This window comes from Anoplophora glabripennis, unplaced genomic scaffold (genome assembly GCF_000390285.2).
Source record: "Anoplophora glabripennis isolate ALB-LARVAE unplaced genomic scaffold, Agla_2.0 scaffold817, whole genome shotgun sequence".
Classification (NCBI taxonomy): Eukaryota; Metazoa; Arthropoda; class Insecta; order Coleoptera; family Cerambycidae; genus Anoplophora; species Anoplophora glabripennis.
The window spans coordinates 24,980-48,780 of NW_019416898.1; the positions used below are offsets into that span (position 1 = coordinate 24,980).

The following is a 23,801-nucleotide window of genomic DNA, read 5'->3' on the forward strand; positions in this document are numbered from 1 at the left end:
AACTTTGTGAATATTCAATCAAATCAAATTTTTTTAAGCAGGTTTTAAAAGTTTTTGGAAACACTTCTTTTAAAAAAAACAGATCGATTGGTCAATTAGTTACGTAGTTATAGCCGATCAAAGTTAACCGTCATTTACACTAAATGTACTGGGACATTCGGGCTAATTTTTCGGAAAATACCTTTGGTATTCCGAGTACTTACCAGGTCTAAGATTACAATACTTTTCTTCGTTGGCAACCTACTTTAAAACGTGTTTAAAGTTATTTATGCAAGCGAAAAATTCAATAAAATCGTACGGGTGGTGGTTGTGCGGGAAGCAGAGAGCGCGGCCGCTTGGGCCTGCTCGAAATTGAATCGGCTATAACTACGGAACTAATTGATCTATCGATCTGTTTTTGTTTAAAGAGGCGTCTTTCCAAGAACTTTTAAAACCTGCTTTAAAAAATTTGATTTGTTTGAATATTCACAGTTATCAAGTTATTCTAATTGTTTATAAGTACAAAAATTAGACCAATGTTTAAACAAGCGCCAGAGCTCTCCTAATTGACGGATTCGAATTTTTCAAAAAAAGTTTGAAAGCTTGAGAGCTCTTCTATATGTGATTAAATTTTCAAGTATCTAAGGGCCTTGGTTTTTGCTGTGCAAAATTTTCAGAATTTGCATTTTTTTTTCAAAATCTGAATTGCAAAATTATTATGCAAAATCTATCTAACCGATTTTGATAAAATTAGGTGTGATAATTGTACATAACATGAAGTTTTCTTGAGCCAAGTATAAAGGTCTTATACCCAATTTAAATACGCCAAAAAAATTCCCTAAAAGTATTGTTTTTAACCCCGTTTTTGCGATTTTTTCGATTTTTACCATAATCATGATTCATTCGATTTGTAACTAGTCATGTTTTGTAAAAAAATTAATTACAATCATTCCATTTTCCATCCTCTTCCATTTTCGCCTAAAATCAACTCTTGAAAACATACATAATTAAATAGGAAGAAAAATATGCCATTTTTCGATTTTTTTTAACATATTGTGCCGCCAAAAGTTAAGCCCATGTTTTTTTTTATGCGCATAGAAAAATTTTCATTTCTAGTGATATTTGAAAGCCAAAAAGCCAAAAATCTCCGTGGATATATGATTCACTCAAACCAAAACATATACCGCCTGGTCTATTTATAATAATTCTCCTTCAAACTGCTGTCGTTGACTAACTTAACCTCCATATGCGTGATAGCGGCAACGCCGCGGTTCTCGAAGTAGCGTTTTATTTGAAATTCGTAGGTGTGACATATGATCTATATTTCAAGCTTAGGCATCCAAACAAAGCCAGCCAAGTGCAACGTTGCCAAATCTAAAAGCTTACTACTTTAGTCACTAGCGAATTTACAGAAACTCTCGTTAGACTTTAGACGTACCTCCGTACCCAATAAACCTCCTTAATGCGAAAGTTCAATTAAAACTTAGAAGTTACATATGATTTTAGATAAAGAATTGTATAACTGTTTATGTAATTAGAATTACTCTAGACACAAGTGTAATGTTCTTATTGTTATTATTACTTCTTTAAGGTAAGAAAAACATTTGACAAGGGCCATGAAAAGTAGACGATTAGGCCCTCAATTATTTCATAATATTCTAACGAACACAATGAGCACAGAATACGCAAAATACCGGACTTTTACAAAATTTTAATTCAGTTTTCTATATTTAAGAAAATGAAGACTCCAGGTTTTTCTTTTTTTTTATTCAGCTATTTATGGATGACAGTTAAAAGTATAGAGCGTTCTGTAAAAATGTATTCACTCTCTGGTTTGACAGTTTTAGAAATAGTGACAATCGATTTTTTCAAACACATCAACCAGTAATTTTCATTTACTTATTTCATTTTATTCCATTTTCGCCAAATTTATCTTTTCGGTTGCCGGTTGGACATACTGTATAAATATCTGCCAAAGTTATAACTTTGTATGTGGAATACTTGACTGTGAATAGCTACAGCAGAGACGGAAAATATGAAAAACTTCATTTTCAGATGAAATATTTGCTGTGCGTGCGTGNTACAATAGAATATTATTAAATTTGTTAGCAATGTATGTAATACAAATTTAAAATTCTGTATGAATAAGTATTCTGTTCAAATTCAAAATACTGAGGTTTTAAGTGATGCATTTGAATGGATCATAGCCAGAGATTTTTAATAAAAAAATCTGTGATATCCCGTAAACTACTTTTAAAACAATTGTAGCAGGCCATGAATTACCAATTGGATCATCGTAATTGGCTCGACAGATACAACTAAAATAAAATAATTCATTCGAATCTTGCGCCCCCCAAAAAAATTACAGAAGTGTGCTGATTCTTAATAGAAAAGTTCAATTAAAACTTAGAAGTTAATTATTTATGAATTTTATAACTGTTTATGTAATTACAATTACTCTAGACCCAAGTGTAATGTTCTTTTTGTTATAATTACTTTTTTAAGGTAAGAAAAACATTTGATAAGAGCCATGCAAAGTAGACGATCAGTCCCTCAATTATTTCATCATATTCTAACGAATACAATGAGCATAGAATGCGCAAAATAACGGACTTTTTGTTAAAGTGTTATATTTTGTCTCGTTTTTACAAAATTTGAATTCAGTTTTCACTAATTAAGAAAATGAAGCTTTCCAGGTTTTTTTTTTTGTTTTTTTATCCAACTATTTTTGGATCACAGTTAAAAGTATAGAGCGTTCTGTAAAAATGTATTCACTCTCTGGTTTGACAGTTTTAGAACTAGTGACAATCAATATTTTCAAATACAACACCCAGTAATTTTCATTTATTTATTTCATTTTATTCCATTTTCGCCAAATTTATCTTTTCGGTTGCCGGTTGGACATACTGTATAAATATCTGCCAAAGTTATAACTTTGTATGTGGAATACTTGACTGTGAATAGCTACAGCAGAGACGGAAAATATGAAAAACTTCATTTTCAGATGAAATATTTGCTGTGCGTGCGTGTTTACAGTTTTATTCCTGTTTGCTTTTTGTATATCCTAGATCTCTAAACGTGACATTTCCACAGGAACGTTGTGTTTGTAAAGTATAGTATATAAGAGTAATTTTCATGTAGGCGGGTTTCCAAAATTGTGTAATGTATAATACATGTTAGGGATTTTTAAATTGTTTGCTTTGGAATTTAACGCGCGAGATTTTTACAAATTTTCTGTTTTAAATATGTATTTGTATATTCGATAATTTTGTCAATTGTGTTGAGTTGAAATGTTTGTTTTAAGTAATAATAAATATGACATCTACAATAATAGGGAAAAATTAAAGGAAATTGTATTGAAACAATACATTGTTAAAGGTGACCTCAGAATTAAGTTGCTGTTAAAAAATCCTTTTTAATTTGAAAAATTGTATTCCGATGTAACAAATTTCAGAAGACTCATGACAAGCTGGTGTATACTGAATCCCTATTTTAGCATCTATAAAATTAAACTACTTAGTTGTAGATGTCCAGAGTGATCGAAGATGAAGGTATGCATATAAGTTATAAAAGTCATCGAAATTAATTTCCATTTATAAAAATTACTTTCTATTGCCAAAACTAAATTTTCAAGAAATTTCCTAAGATGCTTCCAGTCAATAACAACTAAACATTAGTGTCAGTGTAGTGATAATAAAAAAATATTAAATGAGCGGGACATAAAAAATTTAAAATAATATGCTCGTTTGGCCATTCTGAATCTCTCTGTATTAACAGTTGGAGTGACATTTCTTGTTTATTTATTTTATTTCATCGATTAATCTGCTTTGAAAATAATGAAAATGAATAAATTGCAAGGACAAAAATTTTTAAGTCCAGTGGCGTCCCGAGCGGTACCTTAACAAATATTTTTCACAAAAAAATGTACTATCTTTTTTGTAATGTTTATATTTTTTTGGATTAAGCAACTAAAAATACAACTTTCTTGTCTGTTGAATGTTTTTATTATCTTGATTAATCTTTGGAGAAAAAAAAAGCCACTTAATTGCATATATCCCTGGACCACACAAGAAACATAGGGAAAAGTTTCTTTAGGAAATTATCGTTCTTTATAATTTTTTATTAACAACAAATAAACACTAAATTAAATAACATTTCATATACAAGATGTTCTGAAAGTAGGTCAGGAAATTCCGGGAGGGCATTACAGGGTAGTAATGAACTTTTCGGCAAAATCCAAAAACAGGCAAAGTTTGCTTCTGAGGGGGGCAACTTTTGGCGCAAAAAGCATAGCAAAATCTTCAACCCCCGAAGTGGGGGTGCCATCCCCCAAATTTTTTTAAATGGGAATGGCGGTCAAGTGGGGGTCATTAGAAAGGGCTTTTAATTCTCTATACATCGATTCTTACTTTTTGAAAATCGATTTATTATTTTAGAAAATATGCAGCTTTGAAAATACGAACAATATTTTTGACGAGAAATGCGAAAATCGATTTAATTTTACTTCAAAACTTACGGTATTAGTCAAGTAAATGCTGAAAATGTTGTCCGCCAACTTGCATACAATGATACAGGTTGTCTTCAAACCGTTGTCGAACATTCTGGAGCACTTGCGGTGTTACTTCGCGACATACATTAATGATTCGTCCTCGCAGATCTTCCAAGGTATCAGGTGGAGTGCTGTAAACTTTGCTTTTAATGTGCCCCCAGAGAAAGAAATCTAAAGGATTTAAGTCGGGTGACCGAGGGGGCCACTCAATTGCACCTCTTCGTCCTATCCAGCGTCCTGGAAACGTCTCATTTAGGTAATTGCGCACATTGAGCGAGTAATGTGGAGGAGCTCCGTCTTGCTGGAAAATCAGTTCGTGTTCATTGTAAGCAGGGTCGTCCTCTATGATATTTGTTAGAGCTGGGTCGATGACATTTTGTAGTAAATCCAAGTACATATCGCCTGTCAAATTTCCAGGAAGGAAAAAAGGACCTACAATGGAATTTCCAAAAATACCTGCCCATACATTCAACTTCTGGGGGTGTTGGGAGTGTGTCTCATGGAAAATCCTTGGATTGGTATCAGCCCAGTAACGACAATTATGGCGATTCACTAAACCATTCAAGAAGAACGTACACTCGTCCGAAAAACACACATTAAAGAGGAAATTATCGTTTATCGCTCGTTCAGTCATTATTTCGCAAAATTGCAAACGACGATCAAAATCGTCTTCATTTAGCTCTTGCACTAGCCGAATCTTATAAGGATGGAATTTGTATTTTTTTAATATTCGTTGGACACTTGTACGACTCACTCCTGTCGCAGTAGCCAATTGCATTGTACTCAGCGTACTATCCATTGCCACTTGCCCCAATACCGCTATTTCCGTAGGTTCATTTAGTACCGGATTTTCAACCTGCCTCTTTTTGTTATGAACGGAGCCAGTTTCGCGAAATTTGGCCACCAATTCGCGAACAATTTTTCCAGACGCATGTTTCTCAGGATGCCGTTGGTTGAACAGTTCGGCGACCCGATTTCCGCATTCATTGTTTTTGAAAAAAAGCTCAATAATTTCTACTCTTTCTGGAATTGAGTACACCATAATTAATCAATTTAAAAGACTCGGCAGTATTGGTACTCTTCAACTACAAGTCACAAGACAGTTATCTAGCAACTTCTTGTGGCCTATCTAAATACGAAACAAAAAGCGGACAATTTTTTGCTCACCAAAATCAGGCTAAAGAATTCGCAAATCAGAAAAAAAAAAAGCGAATTCTTTTGAAGGAATTTACCAAGCTAATACCGTAAGTTTTGAAGTAAAATTAAATCGATTTTCGCATTTCTCGTCAAAAATATTGTTCGTATTTTCAAAGCTGCATATTTTCTAAAATAATGGATCGATTTTCAAAAAGTAAGAATCGATGTATAGAGAATTAAAAGCCCTTTCTAATGACCCCCCACTTGACCCCCATTCCCATTTAAAAAAATTTGGGGGATGGCACCCCCACTTAGGGGGTTGAAGATTTTGCTATGCTTTTTGCGCTAAAAGTTGTCCCCCTCAGAAGCAAACTTTACCTGTTTTTGGATTTTGCCGAAAAGTTCATTACTACCCTGTAATGCCTTGCGGTACATTTCCGATGGGCTACCCTGTATAGTTACAAATGGTATCAATACTTTAAACATTTTATAGGTTGTCAGAAGTAATCGTCTGACCTAATAGGGGGTTCTAACTTCAAAAAGTTTCAGAACCACTGGAATTTCGGAATAAATATTTGAATAAGTATGTTTTTATTTCACGTTTTTGCATTTACTTTATTTTTACCTAATTAGTCCGTTTTTCCGAATTGTTAAATTTCCAATAAGGATTCGTCTATTGACGTCTTCTCTTTAAATTTTGCATTTGGCCATTTAAGTGCTACATGTTTTGGGTCGGTAATTTATAGGTGTACCCATTCATAAGTCGATTGAGTTTTATCCTCGATTTTGTCTCAAAAAAACATTAATAAAAAAGCCTGCAAAAAGTTGCAGAGATACCCATCAAAAACGGAATTGTACATTCGTACAATATAAAAATAAAATCCATGCATATAAATATTATAGGTATTTTTCCAGGATATAGGTATACCTGCAAGCAGTGTTCTGAACGATTTTTCTTTGTTGCAGGAGAGCACGCGGTGTCCGCGCCCCTGGCGATGGGTCGTCGGCCGGGAGGGTTTGCCGGCGGAGATACGGGCAGCATCCTGAGCCCGCGGGGCTCTGACAACGGCGGCCTCGGCGTCAAGATGGTTGAGTACGTGCTGGGCACGTCGCCCACCGGCAAGGAAACCATGAGCCTGGAGCCCAGGATGCGGGCCCTTCACCTGGACGAGAAAGACAAGGACAAGCCGCAGAGCCCTAAGGAGGAGTGCAACGGGCAGCCGGTGCAGAACGGTCAAGTGGGGCCGGACGAGGAGAAGGGATTCAAGTAAGTGGAGTTCGATGTTTTTGTTTTATTTTAAATATGACGATTATTATAATTCTAAATGTGTACTAGGTATATTTTACTGCAGATATAATTCGTGATGTAAACGAGTCAAGAGAAAGTCATTTTTTAAAATTACAAATACTTGCGAAGCCATTTTTCTTTAAATCCGCGTCCTAACATGTACATTTTGAGAATCGCTTAAAGAATTGCGAATTTCCAAATCATATACCTATGGAGATTTTATATATACAGGGTCGGAAAGTACCGATGGTCCATCTGCCGTTACGTGAGAGCGGTAAAGTAAGTCATAGAAATCCGTGCGATAGAGAAAGGTGGCTATAATGAAGGCGTCTAATAGTCACCGCCCATTTCCACAAATAAGAAGTGGATCTTATTTGTGGAAGGGCGAAACGGGCGGTGACTATGAGACGCCTTCATTATAGCCATCCTTCTCTATCGCATGGATTTCTATGGCTTACTTTATCGCTCTTACGTAACGGCAGATGGACCATCGGTACTTTCCGAACCTGGATAGAGTAAGACTTACTAACTATAGAGTAAGATCTAAACTAAGTAAATTAAAACTAGAAAATTTCATATTGCAGTTAAAATCTAACTCTAATGCACTGTGATGGATTTTCATTTAAAAAATAGTGGAATTTATGAGCGTATCTAAATTAAATTATGCAGTAATAACAACCCTAATTATAACTTATTAATAAAGAAAATTCTTAACGATTGAAATTATAATTTCAGCAATTTATAATAAATACTATCATAAAGTTTAAAATTGCAATATTTAAAAGACAAATGTAACAAATGCTTAGCTAATTATTGGAAAATAAGATACGTAAACAGTTAATCACTACTACAAAATACGTTTAGTCAACAAAACTGTCAAGCTAAAGTTATCATAATCTACATGTATTTGTATACTACTGCTCGTAGTACACAAGTAGGCAATTAATTTAGAACAGGAAACTGACAGTTGAAAACACAAACATTAACACTCCACTAGTTTTCATAATAAACACATAACCTCTAACTGCATCACATTAAACATTAATTAAAAAATAGTTTACAAAAATACTCATAACTAACAATAAGTAAATAGTCCCCAGTACATCACTCATTGCGTTTTAGTGATAATATGCAAGTGCCAAACTTTGCGAGTGGCTTCTTTTTCGAACGAACGATTTCGGGAATTGTTGTTCTGACGCTATGCGATACATGCTTTTTTGTGGCAAAACAATTAAAACAGTATATTTCCGACAAAAATCATTACGCGTTCCCATTTGCCCACCATCCCCAAAATGTTAAAATGGCGTCATTATGTATCCTTATACATGCAAGTTCCATTTTGTGTAAATTGCTTAAGTAATTTGTGAAAGAAACAGTGGTCGACTTATCCGACAAAAACCATGCAGCGTACGAGTAGTCCGGCGCCCCAAAAATGTCAAAATGACAAGAATTAAATTGTATGTATCACACTGTAGCATAGCGTCAGAACGACAATTCCCGGAATCGCTCGTTTGAAAACGTGGCGACGCCGAAAATTTTCGAAGGGTAAGTTTGTCGGACTCGTAATAAATAAGACACTTGCAAAGTTTGTCACTTGCATGTACTACTAAAACGCAATGAGTGATGTACTGGGGACTAAAATATGAATTGAGAAATACGTATTTTGGTTTTGAAGAAATACGCTTTATATAACATAACATTTCTAACTAGTGCATAATAATTATTTTCAAAGCAGTTCTTGTTTACCGTAAACCCAAATTTTATATTTCCCGTATATCCCATAGATATCGGTAATATCGGTAATGGGGCACATACAGTATTGGTGCACATTTTCAAACGATTCATATTGATTTAAAATTCCTTGATAAACCTTTATACAAAAAAAATATATTAAAGAATTTATAATATATTGGAAATTGCTGTGAAGTGATTTTGTATTGAGCAATGTAGGTAACTTTGTGTATTACTATTGAATTGTTGATTTGTTATTTGCACGGATGGTGTTTTTATTTCAAGTGCTTTTAATATTTTAGTGAACTATGATGTATTCACTAAGTTGATAAATACAGCAAAAGAAAAGAATTTAATTTTGGTGTTTTTAAGATGTCAATGTCTCAAAAAACTCGGTATTTGAGCAGAAATAGTTTTTAAAAATAGGAATGGCAAGGAGGCCATAAATATTTATGATGTTTGTGACGTATTGTCTTTATTTAACTCTTTCTATTTCACATAAAACGTTAGAGTTTAAGAGTTCTGTGTAACACTGGCAACACTGCATAGTTGCTCTAAATTAGTAGTAAATGTAAGAGTAAAGTCAGCAGTTCTCAAAAAGTTTTCTATTAAAGAAAAAACCCGACACTGATTTTAAAATCGACTATTTCATTCCTAATTTGTTCGCACAAAAAAAAACTATAAATGTCCCACACAGTAGTTAAGGACCGCTGTTTAAAATATATCTACTAGTTTAACGTTCACTCTGTATACAAAAGTCAAGTCCTTTGAATAGCCCTCTCAGTGTGGTATCGTGAAATAATATTTTTTTATTTAATTTTAAAATGGTGAACTAGAGACTTCTTAGTTGCGCATCTTTATTTATTGATATTAAATATGTATATAGGGTGTTCTCAGAGTTGAGACATTTTTAACATGATGTGGAACTCGTACAAATAGACAAATTTACCAAAAATCACTTATGTAAAATTCGCAAACTAATGGGAATATTAAAATAAAAAAATTCGAAAATTTGAATTACAGGAATTTTTCTGAAAATTTAATAACTCATGCTAATAAATTCATAACGGAAATAGGAAATAACTAAATACATTTCATATAAATTTACATATTTTGTACAACATAAAGTATCGATCTTTATTAAAAATAGTTGAAAAAAATTAATATGCAATAACTTACCATGGACACAAAATATTTAATAACAGTCGTAATTTATTTGTTTATTTTATTTACGAATTTGTTCATCCGGGTAGTAAGTAAGCTCTTTTATACCATAAATGGGTTGATTGTTTCAATTGCGAGAGAGACCATTCACTTAATGAAATGATTCATAAATATCTTATATCAGAAAAACATAATTTTTTATTTACTAAAGTGGTTTCTATTTTGTCTAGCCTAGCTGTAAGATTTCCGCTTTATGTTTTTCAAATGTAATTGCAAGGCATATACTAAATATCTGCTTAGAAGATTTTAAGGATGATACTCGGGATTATATCAGAATTTCTTAAACTTTTTCATTGTGTTACAACTCATTTGGTAAGAAGCCCGCTACTTTTATTTGAAAAATTTAGTAATTGAATTGGGAATCAAACTTATTATTTACTGACCGTTTTGAAGAATGTAACCCAATTTCAAAAACCCTAGTTTTGGAAACGCTGATGAGTTGAGAGTATTTGGTATGCGGGCATTGAAATTCATTCTTTATTCGGGCATAATTTATTTATTAAAACAAGGGAAGTGTGCTAAACAAATGATTATTAATTCGAGCACATTAATTAAAAACAATACCTTGAGCAAAAGCAATCAATTTAATACCGTTTACATTACTGATGTATTACTGTAATTATGTCGTTGTGCTTACTGTAATTTGTAAGTAGTAAATTCTCGCCGTTTTTAATTTTAATAATAATGTCGATGATTGAGGTTTCATTTCGTATTCGTAAAATTGCGACTATTTCTTATACAAGTCTATTGGGAAGACGAGAAATGTTTAGACGATATAAACTGAAGAATTGTCCGCGTCATAATATACTGATTGATAGTTGATTGATTTTTTGAAAACTTTAATTTATATTTCCTTATTGCCATTGAAGTGGGAACGTCATTCTTTTATTTGGTGTGGCGAATCAATTTTCAACTCCTTCCCGTGGCTTTTACTAATTGTTCAAACGGATATTGATTGATTACAGGGAAATGACGCTATAATCAATATTTATATTGCGACTAATCACAGATCAATTATTATCAATGTGTTACAATTTTGATATATTTTTTAAACATTCTTATATCTCAAATAAAAAGGTTTTAGGGATAAATAGATATCCGTGTACTGTTGTTTATTGGTTCGGTGACTTTTTAATCTGATTTACTTCAAGATAGACCAGACAGCGAATATGGTATAGAATCCACTTTACAGTTTATTTTTTATAGATGGTTTGGCAGATACCTAATAAACGTGTTGGTCAATAAAGTCTGTCTTGCAAATATTTTTTAAAAATGATCAATTTGTAGCAGAGATAATCTTTGTTCAAAGTAAAATACGACTCGGTGAATTTTGCTGCTCTGTTCGCATAGTCCTTCCCACTCCACACTCTTTGACTCGATTCCTGTGAAATGTATTAATCTTTTTTGCATCAGAACAGTTCAAATATATTTCCGATTTAAACAAATTTTCATAGTTATGAAGTTTTTGCTTCAAACAATCAAAATCACTTTTAATTGTTATTGTACAGTACGTTGTTTTGCCGTAAACTCATTTCAAATTTGAGCTTTCATATCTCGAAGACAATTCATCGTATCCATAAAATCAAAAGTTCGTCAATCCTTCCTCTATTTGATCCTATAATTACATTTGAAGAATATGTAAGTACGGTAGCTCCAGCTCTAAATGTTTATAAATATTTTTTCGAAGAAATTTTGAAAAAATTCTAATTGTTGCTAAAATGGATAAAATCGAAAATTTTTTAAATGGGGATTTGATGACTGCAAAGGGTATGTATAAAAATTAGGAGCTCAAAATAATCATTGGTCTTACCGTGAGAAAGAATTGAAAAATCCGTATGATTCTATATTTTCTTAAGGTGGCCATATCCCTGACCGAGAAATAATCAAATTTTTGTATAAGTCAAGGTCCGAAATAAATTCATGAAGAAAACATCTTTTTTCACGAATTTTTTTTCGGTCTATACTGTATTGTAGCAACAATAATGCACATAAAAATTCACTTTTATTTTGAAGAGAACCTCAAAATGAAACTTTTTTCCTTTGACTATTTTCTCTAATGTCAATATTCTCCGAGTTATACATGAAAGAAGGGAGAAAAATGTGCCTTTTTTATTTTTTTTACATTTTCTTGCGCTAAGAATTATGCATAACTTTTTCAGCGGGCGCATATCGCAATTATCATTTTACATAATATTTCCAACAAAAATTAGCGTTACTGTATAAAACATCCATCCCGAAACAGATACTGACTGGACTACTAGACATACCCTTACTTTGTACTTACCTTTACCAATATTTTAAAATTTTCGTCTTTACATTTTACTTGTAACGGTCACAACCATTTCCAGAGGGAGGTAGACATGTTTTGTACTAAAGCAAACAAGATAAATAATATTGCTTTATTTAGCATTTAACATTTTACACAATTAGGCTGATTGTTGGTTTGTACTTTCTTGTATTCTGTTTGTTGTTTCTATAAAGTTTTGTACATAGTTCCGATTCTGTAAATGGTCTTTGTGCTGTTGGATGGTGCAATTTTAAAATGAATAAAATAAAATAAATTAAAATACAATTTTAAAGCTTAAAACAAGTTTTTAAGCAAAATTTATAGGACGTTAATTTGAAACGGATACCTGACGTCTGATTTTTTACAAACCATAGTGAACCCCTGGCATCGGCGCCGCTGGCCGACCGCCCGGCACCGACTATTAGCCCAGCCAGCTTTATAGGGTGTCATAACGGGCCGGGGAGAGAACGAACCCACCGCTTTTACGATTCGCACTAAATCCGAGGTGTATGGCGGACGTTCAAGGTAATTTTCTTTCGGGTTTGAATTACTGGGAATAGTTGGAGTGTGAATTACGACATGAAGCGATTTCGCAGTCGACCATGGGTGAAATTCGGTCTCGCGTCCCAGGCATGGTAAGCCCGCTTTAATTTGCCTCGTATACCTGAAACGACGTCGGCTACGTCCGCGCGTCTGCTCGTCCGTAATATATTCACGCCGGCGACGGCTACGTGAAAGAGTTTTACGAGAGGCTGTTACTTTAACGCCAGGGGTGTTCGATTTCTAAGCAAGGATCTCGGCTTCAAAGTGGGTAAAATGAAGCACTACAACGTACACGGTGGTTGGAGGATAGCAAAGCTTTCATAAATGATTACAAGCCAGGTGACCAGTAATTTCGTTTGGAACAGTAATTTTATTTCCTTCAAGTTGGCAATTAAATTTCGAAAAAATTAAAACAACAAGATCAAGATTACATTAAAGCGCGACATGCTGTTTCACCGGGAGAGTGATTTTATTAAACCAACCAGCTTGCAGCCAGATTTGTCATTGGTCATTGGAAACGAATCGTTAATATTGATTACGACAAGATTTAGGGATTTTAGATTGGCAGTACCAACGGTGCATTGTTGGTTGCCTAAGCTCAGTGGTCCGTAATATTTTTTAAAATGTTTCTTCTTGCCTTTGCCATTTAGAACGAAAACTTATAAAGAATATTCTCCTACTATACTGGATCTATCATTAAATCCGCTAATAATTCCTTTATCTACATCTCTGACGCTTTCTTTTTCCTCTTAAGTTTCAGTTTCCGCACCTTCACTTTCACTTCTTAAAAATAAATACTTTTTAATTTATTTTTCTGACACAAATATTTAAAATAAATTCTATTGCTCAAAACCATTTTCAAACATTACGTCACAACACTAGTGATGTAAATGGTAAATTGATAAATTGTTACTTACATAAATTACTGTAAAATTACCGTAATATTACGCACCGCGAGATAACGGATGTAATTTATGTAATTTATGTAATTTTTGTAACTTACGTAAATTACGTAATTTACTGTAATTAATGTTAATTTACACTTAATTTTAAATATCGCGCCAATTTCAATTTTGACATTTAAGGTTTTATAACCTTTATCTTATTCTTACTTTGATTGTTGTATTGTATTGTTGAGTGTGTTGAGCTGTTGAGTGTTGTTAAGACGTCTGTGTGGAGTGTGCAGTATACCTTACCCTGTTATTAGACTATTAAGTTGTTAAACTGTAATCCAGGCTCAGGTATCCGGGTAAGTTATACAAAANGTAAGTCATAGAAATCCGTGCGATAGAGAAAGATGGCTATAATGATGGCGTCTAATAGTCACCGCCCATTTCGCCCTTCCACAAATAAGAAGTGGATCTTATTTGTGGAAGGGCGAAACGGGCGGTGACTATGAGACGCCTTCATTATAGCCATCCTTCTCTATCGCATGGATTTCTATGGCTTACTTTATCGCTCTCACGTAACGGCAGATGGACCATCGGTACTTTCCGAACCTGGATAGAGTAAGACTTACTAACTATAGAGTAAGATCTAAACTAAGTAAATTAAGAAAATTTCATATTGCAGTTAAAATCTAACTCTAATGCACTGTGATGGATTTTCATTTAAAAAATAGTGGAATTTATGAGCGTATCTAAATTAAATTATGCAGTAATAATAACCCTAATTATAACTTATTAATAAAGAAAATTCTTAACGATTGAAATTATAATTTCAGCAATTTATAATAAATACTATCATAAAGTTTAAAATTGCAATATTTAAAAGACAAATGTAACAAATGCTTAGCTAATTATTGGAAAATAAGATACGTAAACAGTTAATCACTACTACAAAATACGTTTAGTCAACAAAACTGTCAAGCTAAAGTTATCATAATCTACATGTATTTGTATACTACTGCTCGTAGTACACAAGTAGGCAATTAATTTAGAACAGGAAACTGACAGTTGAAAACACAAACATTAACACTCCACTAGTTTTCATAATAAACACATAACCTCTAACTACATCACATTAAACATTAATTAAAAAATAGTTTACAAAAATACTCATAACTAACAATAAGTAAATAGTCCCCAGTACATCACTCATTGCGTTTTAGTGATAATATGCAAGTGCCAAACTTTGCGAGTGGCTTCTTTTTCGAACGAACGATTTCGGGAATTGCGACTATTTCTTATACAAGTCTATTGGGAAGACGAGAAATGTTTAGACGATATAAACTGAAGAATTGTCCGCGTCATAATATACTGATTGATAGTTGATTGATTTTTTGAAAACCTTAATTTATATTTCCTTATTGCCATTGAAGTGGGAACGTCATTCTTTTATTTGGTGTGGCGAATCAATTTTCAACTCCTTCCCGTGGCTTTTACTAATTGTTCAAACGGATATTGATTGATTACAGGGAAATGACGCTATAATCAATATTTATATTGCGACTAATCACAGATCAATTATTATCAATGTGTTACAATTTTGATATATTTTTTAAACATTCTTATATCTCAAATAAAAAGGTTTTAGGGATAAATAGATATCCGTGTACTGTTGTTTATTGGTTCGGTGACTTTTTAATCTGATTTACTTCAAGATAGACCAGACAGCGAATATGGTATAGAATCCACTTTACAGTTTATTTTTTATAGATGGTTTGGCAGATACCTAATAAACGTGTTGGTCAATAAAGTCTGTCTTGCAAATATTTTTTAAAAATGATCAATTTGTAGCAGAGATAATCTTTGTTCAAAATAAAATACGACTCTGTGAATTATGCTGCTCTGTTCGCATAGTCCTCCCCACTCCACACTCTTTGTCTCTGCTCGATTCCTGTGAAATGTATCAATCTTTTTTGCATCAGAACAGTTGAAATATATTTCCGATTTAAACAAATTTTCATAGTTATGAAGTTTTTGCTTCAAACAATCAAAATCACTTTTAATTGTTATTGTACAGTACGTTGTTTTGCCGTAAACTCACTTCAAATTTGAGCTTTCATATCTCGAAGACAATTCACCGTATCCATAAAATCAAAAGTGAATTTTGTTCGTCAGTCCTTCCTCTATTTGATCCTATAATTACATTTGAAGAATATGTAAGTACGGTAGCTCCAGTTCTAAATGTTCATAAGTATTTTTTCGAAGAAATTTTGAAAAAATTCTAATCGTTGCTGAAATGTATAACATCGAAAATTTTTAAATGAGAATTGATAGTTGAGACTCCAAAGAGTATGAATAAAAATTGGGAGCTCAAAATAATAATTGGTTTTACCGTGAGAGTGAATTGAAAAATAAGTATAATTCTGTATTTTCTTAATTAACAATTGAATTGTGCGAAATTTACGCGGCCGATTTGGATGAAAAAATTTCTGCAATACTACCATATCATGAAGTACTTAGAACCATACTTATATGGCTGCTCTAAAGTCAAGGTCCGAAATAAATTCATGAAAAAAACATCTTCATTCACGAAATTTTTTTTCAGTGTATACTGTATTGCAGCAACAATAATGCACATAAAAATTTCGGACCACTTTTATTTTAAAGAGAATCTCAAACCGAAGCTTTTTTTGTGCGGCTATTTTCTCTACTCGTAATAATAACAATAATAATAATAATAATAATATCTACTCCTCTACGATAATTAGCCCAGAAGTCGGAGACTTGTGCGGGAGAGGAGGCGGCATATTATTATTAAACAGACCGCATTTGCGCCCAGGAACGACTTACGTTAGTAGGGCCTAACCACCATTCAGTGCAGGAATGAGGGAAACCTGGAAAACCTCATTAATTAGGGGGGTGGTCAAATGCCAACCGGTGTCAATCTCTCACATTGACCCAAGCCAACATTCTTCCACCCTACCATGCCTGCACACAGGGTGCCAATCCTCCATACAAGCATAGCTAATCTACGGTCTACCGGCCGCGGGATTCGATCCCGGGCAGATAGCACACATCGATTTAAATACTGACACCTTAAACCATGCGGCTATCGACCGCAATCTCAATATTCTCCTAGTTATACATGAAAGAAAGGAGAAAAATGCGCCTTTTTTATTTTTTTTTTACATTTTCTTGCGCTAACAATAATAATGCACAACTTTTTCAGCGGGCGCATTTCGCAATTATCATTTTACATAATATTTAGAACTATTTCCAATAAAAATTAGCGTTACTATATGAAATTTCCATAAAACCTACTTTTAAAACAGATACCGACTGGACTAGAATGAAAAAGAACACTATTAAAGTGAAAATGTACATTTTCCTAACGTATCCATTCTGGAAAGGTAAACAATTTTCTTAAATTTACATTCATTTAACAGCCCCGACGCGGTGGTGTGTTTAGGGGTCATAGGAACAGTTTTTCCTAATTTCTCATGTGTTAAACTCTGAGATACTTAAATTTTACCCAACCCTTCCGGTTGCTGCAGTGACGCTGCTTCCAAACCCCGCCCCTAACCGTTCCAGTTCAGTGAACAGCGGAACTATCCGCCGTTGAAAATCCACCGGTAACAGTTATTTTTAAACCTTGCCTTATATACTGGACCCTATCGGCAGTTTTTCCGCCACCGTAATTGAAATTAAGCGAAAGCGTCGCAGCGCGAGCCCAGAATCAATCCTCGGGGCCGGTGATAAATCGTCGGGGTCGGCGGGGATGGCCGCAGCGGAGATATGTCCGTTCCAAAGTTGTTTTTCTTCTTGGGAGAGGACGCGGCGAGCTCGGCCCCTCCGAGTTCGTTATCCGCAGTCCCTGTAGCTTGATGTCGTCTTCTTGTCGACGAAACGGGAGATAAAATTGATGTCCGGCTTTCCCTTGAAGGAGCGGCGATGGTTAGTTAGTTGGAGGGATTGTTTGTGTTTTTAGGACTCGCGGGTTGCTGCTTATTTGGAACGGCCAAATATCCCTGCCAATTTGTTACTTCAGAGAAAAAATAGCTTGGGGGTCTGTAGATTGTTTTCAGAAGGGTTGTTTTGTTGAAACTGAGTAAGAAAATACACTTACTTCAGAATCGTTGGTAACATATAATGTGTCAAAAATAAAGGAGTGATTTCCTTATTCTTTAAGGATGTATTCTTTACAGGGCGGTCCCAAATTTTCTCTCTACATTTTTGGGAGGAGGTGGTGCATTTTTGCAACAATTGAGAATAATAGAAATATACGTTTTGTAGGGGGTTAGTAGATGTCATAATTTTTGCGGTATCTTAAAAGTTATTCGCGATATCTATTTATATTTAGACTTAACTCATCTGGACACTAAATTACGCGATTTTATTCAAGTCTCACAAGAAGGTCATAAGGGTCCAAACTAGTAACTAGTAATATCAAACCACAATTTTTACTGCTTCTCAATCTGTTAAAATAATGTTTATTTTCTGCTTGGAAACTGTAATGTTCCGTTCATTTCACATAGTGCTCCGATAATATGTTCATCCTGCGCGTGTGTACTAGGAACGTTCTATTGTTATAGTTAAACAGTCAGTTGAACATATACAAAAACGCCTAGCAATAAAATTTAACGAGTTTCATAGGCGTACCTAAAAAAGTTTTTTGCTAAAGGTAAAAAAATAATAAATTGTACCTATATAATGTGTAGAAAATTTCTATTATGTATATGTTCATTTGGCCAACAGCATATTTTAATTATTTATGTCCTCAGACAATTTTATTATATTGATGGTAAATTTTGGTTTTGACATATCAAAAAACATTTACATTTTCATTAAAATATACATTTTACTGCTCGACAAGAACGCAGTTCATCTCTAAAGTTGGTAGTAACTCTTTATTTTTAAATTCTAAATCTGTTCCACCAACAACCGGTTCTACTAATTCAATATTGTCTGGCAGTATTTCGTTTTATTCCGTTTCAATAGTATTAATGATTAATAGAAATTTCGCATTGCTGCACTGCAGTGCTAGGTGAAATTTATGGTCCAGTCGTCCAGTGTGTGTGCGCCGTTTGTCCGCGCCCGCATTCTTCAACTGAGCGTATATATTTCTACCACCTCCACGTTTAGTTCGACCAGACCTGTATATGGGTATGGCTAAATGAATATGGGAACAAGTTTTTCAAACATTTCGATGCCGAGTTGCTGTGTAGCGACTGAACCTGGTACATACTGCCTAGCTCTTTGGTCTTCAGTTGAGATCGGAAAGACTATACAAGCGCTTGTTTACCTTATATATGTTATGGACCAGGTGATTAATGCGGGCATTATTAATAATGTGCGAGCATTATGAATAATGTCTAGCTCTATCGGGCTAAGTGATTAATTACTATCTAAACTTCATTATTTATCACATTGCACGGTCATTATTATATTGCTACGTGACAATTGGGCAATTTGATAATAAAGCTAAATTTGACACGGTGCGAGGAGGGAAGGACGAAGTTTAAAGTGTTGAAACCTATTAGATGCTAATTATGCCAAATAATGAGTCTGATTGCTTAAACGTTAGTTTATTTTATGTTTTATAATAATATGTCAAAACTTCTATAAAACAAAGATATGTTGTGAAATGTTTGTTTTAAATTTTATGTTTTGTGTTACCTATATTTTTAATATGACTTTCCTTAAGTTTTAAATGCAGAAAGTAGTGGATTCTTAATGTAGAAGTCCTTGCTAATTAATCCAAATAATGAGTCTAATTATTTAAATTGTTTAACATTTAGTTTATTAAGTTAAATGACAATAATAATAAAAAATAGTAATTAAATATGTTTGTATTACTCTGCCCAAAAGGTGATGGACAATATGTATAATGCCCGGTAATTTGATTATTTGAATAATTTATTATCAAATTGCACACTCATATTGGGCATTTCACATAATGACCGGGAATTATGTATAATGCCCGATTTATCACTTGGTCCATAACATATATAAAGATAGACGACTGGCGCTGCCTGGTTTGACGTTGAAATCCTGCACTCTCAGTTTTCAATTAAAGCGTGTCGGATCATAAGCCTATAAGTGGGAAATACGTGTTATCATTTCACCTTTTAACTGGCCCAGTAAGTGTTATTAAAAATTGAATTTTTTGTGAAGATGAATTTTCAACATTAGAGAAAATTTAAAATATCATCGCAAGAGACTACTATGCACGAAATAAATTTTTGTTATTTAAAACAAAAAGTGTGCTAATAAAAAAGAAAGCAATGCAGTTATGGCGAAGAGAAAAAAATACATGTGTTCAAGTTACGACGAATAGGAGGTTACATATTTGAAGAATGGTTTGAATCTATTTTGTTTCACATTGAAGTTAGTGTAGTGATTGTCAGGGATAGTGCCCCTTGCTATAGTCGACGAATAGAAAAATTGCCAAAAAATATATTAACACAAATAGGAATGTCTTTTTGAACAGTAAAATCATTTAAATTGATATTTTCTAAAAATAGTCTTTACAAATTACTAGGACGGTAAAAGGTATGCAATATAGTGGTCGCTAGAAATACCATAGTCTTGTATTTTTTTTTTGTTTTAAGAGTATTTGGGATATTTTATGTAACCTCACTTTATTTACTCTAGGAAAGGTGTACCTGCTCCTTGTCGCTAAAATGTGCTGTTCAAGAGAAAAAAGATAATTATTTTTTTACTGCAGTCATCAGTTACGGGGGTAGAATATTTGGGAAAACTTCAATACAAATAAACTTTGCTAAATTTGCAAGTTAATTAGATATTTGGTTTGGATAAATGTATCTTTATTAAGTGTTTTAATAGTTTTGCGCCGTATACAAATTTGTGGCATTTAAAAATAATCATAAAACTTGTTTTAAAAGCGTTTCCTTCTGGAAAATTGAGGTTATTCTGATAGATGCGTAAATTTTTTTATCTGAGCAATTTACTTCTGTTGAAAGTGGGCTAAAAAAATTTAGTAATAGTTTACGTACATGTTTTGTGTAATTTAAGATTGATACAAGGAAATATATTTTTATTACATTAATATTTTTTTAAAGAATTTTTATAGAAACTTTCTTCTTGTGTGGAACCAACTTAAAGCCAGCTTAAAATCAATTAGTTTGTACGTCTCCTTAAGCCGTAATCAGTCATCTTGAAACAAAACAGTAATAATAGAAATATACAGCGAATTTTCAAATCTTTAATCTATTTTGGAGCGAAATAAGATGGTCCCAGGAGCTGGCCTTTATTTTTTTGCTGATTTATGCACGTTTCGTATAAGTTTTGTTTTGATTATTTTGCTTCATATGAACAATTTTTTTTGGGAGTTCTAATAAAAAAAAATTCTATCGATGATGTGGAGTACAGTACATAAAAGAAAATGGAGATATCCAACAACCTTGTTGTTTTTGTTCGTGAAAAAGATAAAATTTCTTGCGTATTTCTATAACAGTTTAATAAATGTGCGCACTAGGAATGTTCATAAAAAAATTGAACCTACTCATATACCATTAACTATAATTACTTAAAGCTGAGCGTGGTCCTAGTTGCTGCAGGTACTTTCCATGTTTAAATAGTCAAAGCAACATTTTCTATTTATGCGATGCATACGTACTTATTTATAATTAAACTCGATTTCCGCAGTGAGTAACTTAACTCCGAAAGTGAATATATATAATGTCGTTACGGCGTCCGATTTGGGTTTTAATTGAATCCCGGTGAGCGCAGGGATTTCCATTACTAAGGTGTCGTCTGCAAACGTAGCTAATCCGCCACGTTTGACACGCGAGCCGCGTTAGTACGGCGCAAACTGAAGGGAAAACACGTCGATAACAGGCACTCGAGCCCTACGTAATGAATTTTAGGGCGGCAGACCACTTGAACATTTAGTCTCGATTTAATTTTAGAGTATATCAAGAAGCACAATTAGCCGCAAAGTCAGAAACTGGAACAGGGTTCTGCTTTACCTTGTAGCAATAGTTATTTACGTAACAAGTCCGGAAAATACTGTTTTTTTGGACGAGTTGACAAAATTCTAGGACGAGCCGTAGGCGAGTCCTGGAAGTCTGCGAGTTCAAAAAAACTGTTTTCGGACGTGTTGCGTACACTATTTTTTCGGCAACCATGTAGAATAACAAATTAATGAGACACATTTCTTTATTATATTTTTTTGTAGAACAAAATTTCGAACATTTTAATTCTTATTTGTATTAAATATTGAAATTCGAACAGAAGATAGGTACTAGCAGAAACATTCTAATTCTTATTTATATTAAGATTTATAGTAAAATTTGAGCAATTGCTGATATTGAAAGGGTTTAATTTGTTTGAAATGCTTGGTATATTTAAATGCCTTTTGTAGTCAGAACAAGAAGGTAAAGTTTCCGTTTCATATTGATTGTTTTCATCTGATAATTTTTGAATGGTCTTGGCAATTTTAATTTTGTTTGTTAGTGAATTGTCTATATATCCTTCAGCGACATTGGTAGACTTCCAGCCACCGTGTCTCTTCAAATTTGTGATGTTTCCACCATTATCAGCAAATATCGTCGCTGAAGTTCGACGCATGCTATGGCCTGTGTAATTTTTAGGATTGGGTAAATTTAAAAATTCTGCAATTCTTAATCCGAGATTCCCAAAACTGTGGATACCAACGGGCTGAATCGAACATTTTCCTTTTTTGTAATTCACGAATAATCTGTTATGTGGAGTATGGGATGGCCGTAAAGATAAATATTGCCTATACAACAGCAGGTTTTCTTGCCCAATTACAACAAAATTTCTCTCAATATGTGTTTTAGAATCTGGTATTTTCACGAGCAACATATCTTCTTTGTCGTTTATTAGATCAATTGACATTTTTGTTAGTTCTTCCCGTCTACACGCACCGGCTAACCCAATAATTGTTGCTACCTGAAAATGAAGCAAATTAAGTTGATACTTTTATATCCTACAATCGTAATATTTTGTTAAAATTACCTTTAGCATTAGATATGTTTCATTATCTGCTTCTCTAATGAATTTGTTGATTTGCTCGCTGCTGAAGACTTCTGATTTCTTTGCTTTATAACCAACATTCTTCCTTTTAAGAAATGCGATTACCTTTGGGAAAGTGGCTATGTTTACATTTTTCTTCACTAAAATTTTTTGCACCAAGTAAGCTAAAATTACATCCTCTGTAATAGTTTTGCATTTCTTCATATCCATCCATCTCGTGAACAAATCATAAACGTTTTCGTACCTGGACTTTGATTTTTTAGGCAATAATTGCGCTGTAGCAGCAGCTGCTGCATTGGAAATTTCGTAAGGCACATTTTCAAACTCACTATCGCTGTTGCTTTCCATAGTTTATTGCGACAATTGCGACCAAAAACCATGCAAACTTTCGAAAATTAAAATGCCAACTAATTTCACTTCAGATAGCTGTCAGTCGTTATTTCGTTGCTATGGTAATGTTCAACTGCATTTATCAAAATCATACCTTCCAAGATTTTCATATTCACAATGACAACAACGATGTGTGAAAAAATACTACTTTCTCAAAGAAAAAGCGTCCGGGAAGTAGCCACTTCCCGGACGGTTGCCGAAAAAATACTGTATGCTGTGTATGGAGTTGATTTGTTTTTTGTATTGGTAGCACTGTCAGTGACATACCTGTCAATTTTTAGACAGCTATCACGCTTAGCTTGTGTCAGTCATTTTGGCGAGTTTTTGTGTGGCGAAATGTCGGATCAGAAAGTTTGTTTGACATTTTGTGTTGTGTGAATTAAATGCCACGAAGCATTCAAAATGTTGAAGAAGGCCTTTGGCGACGATACTATGTCGTAGCCACGAATTTATCAATGGTACAAATGTTTTCAGGACGACCAAGAAGACATTGAAGATGAGACGAGATCTCAAAGGTCCTTCTAACCGTTTTCTTCGACTACAACGGAATAGTTCATCACGAATTTTTACTGCCCAGTCGTACAGTTAACAAGGAGTACAAGTTTTGCGCAATTTTCGTGAGGCAATCGGGAGAAAACGACAAGAACACGAGAGACAACTCGTGGATTTTGCACCACACGTACCGCTTTGCTAATCCAACAGTTCTTGGCGAAACACAACACCGTAGTGATGGCGCGTTCACCCTATTCTCCGGACATGACATCT

The 23,801-nt window shown here is 33.8% G+C and overlaps 1 protein-coding gene across 1 annotated transcript in view; it reads left to right on the plus strand.

The window, feature by feature from the left end:
• LOC108913589 (pumilio homolog 2-like) overlaps positions 1-23,801 on the plus strand; it is a gene marked incomplete at its 5' end in the record, with an annotated part of 82,110 nt that overhangs the window by 21,881 nt on the left and 36,428 nt on the right. Inside the window, one exon of the mRNA XM_023455646.1 lies at positions 6,632-6,932. Within this exon, the coding sequence (XP_023311414.1) occupies positions 6,632-6,932 (301 nt within the window). The remainder of the gene's footprint in view (positions 1-6,631; positions 6,933-23,801) is intronic.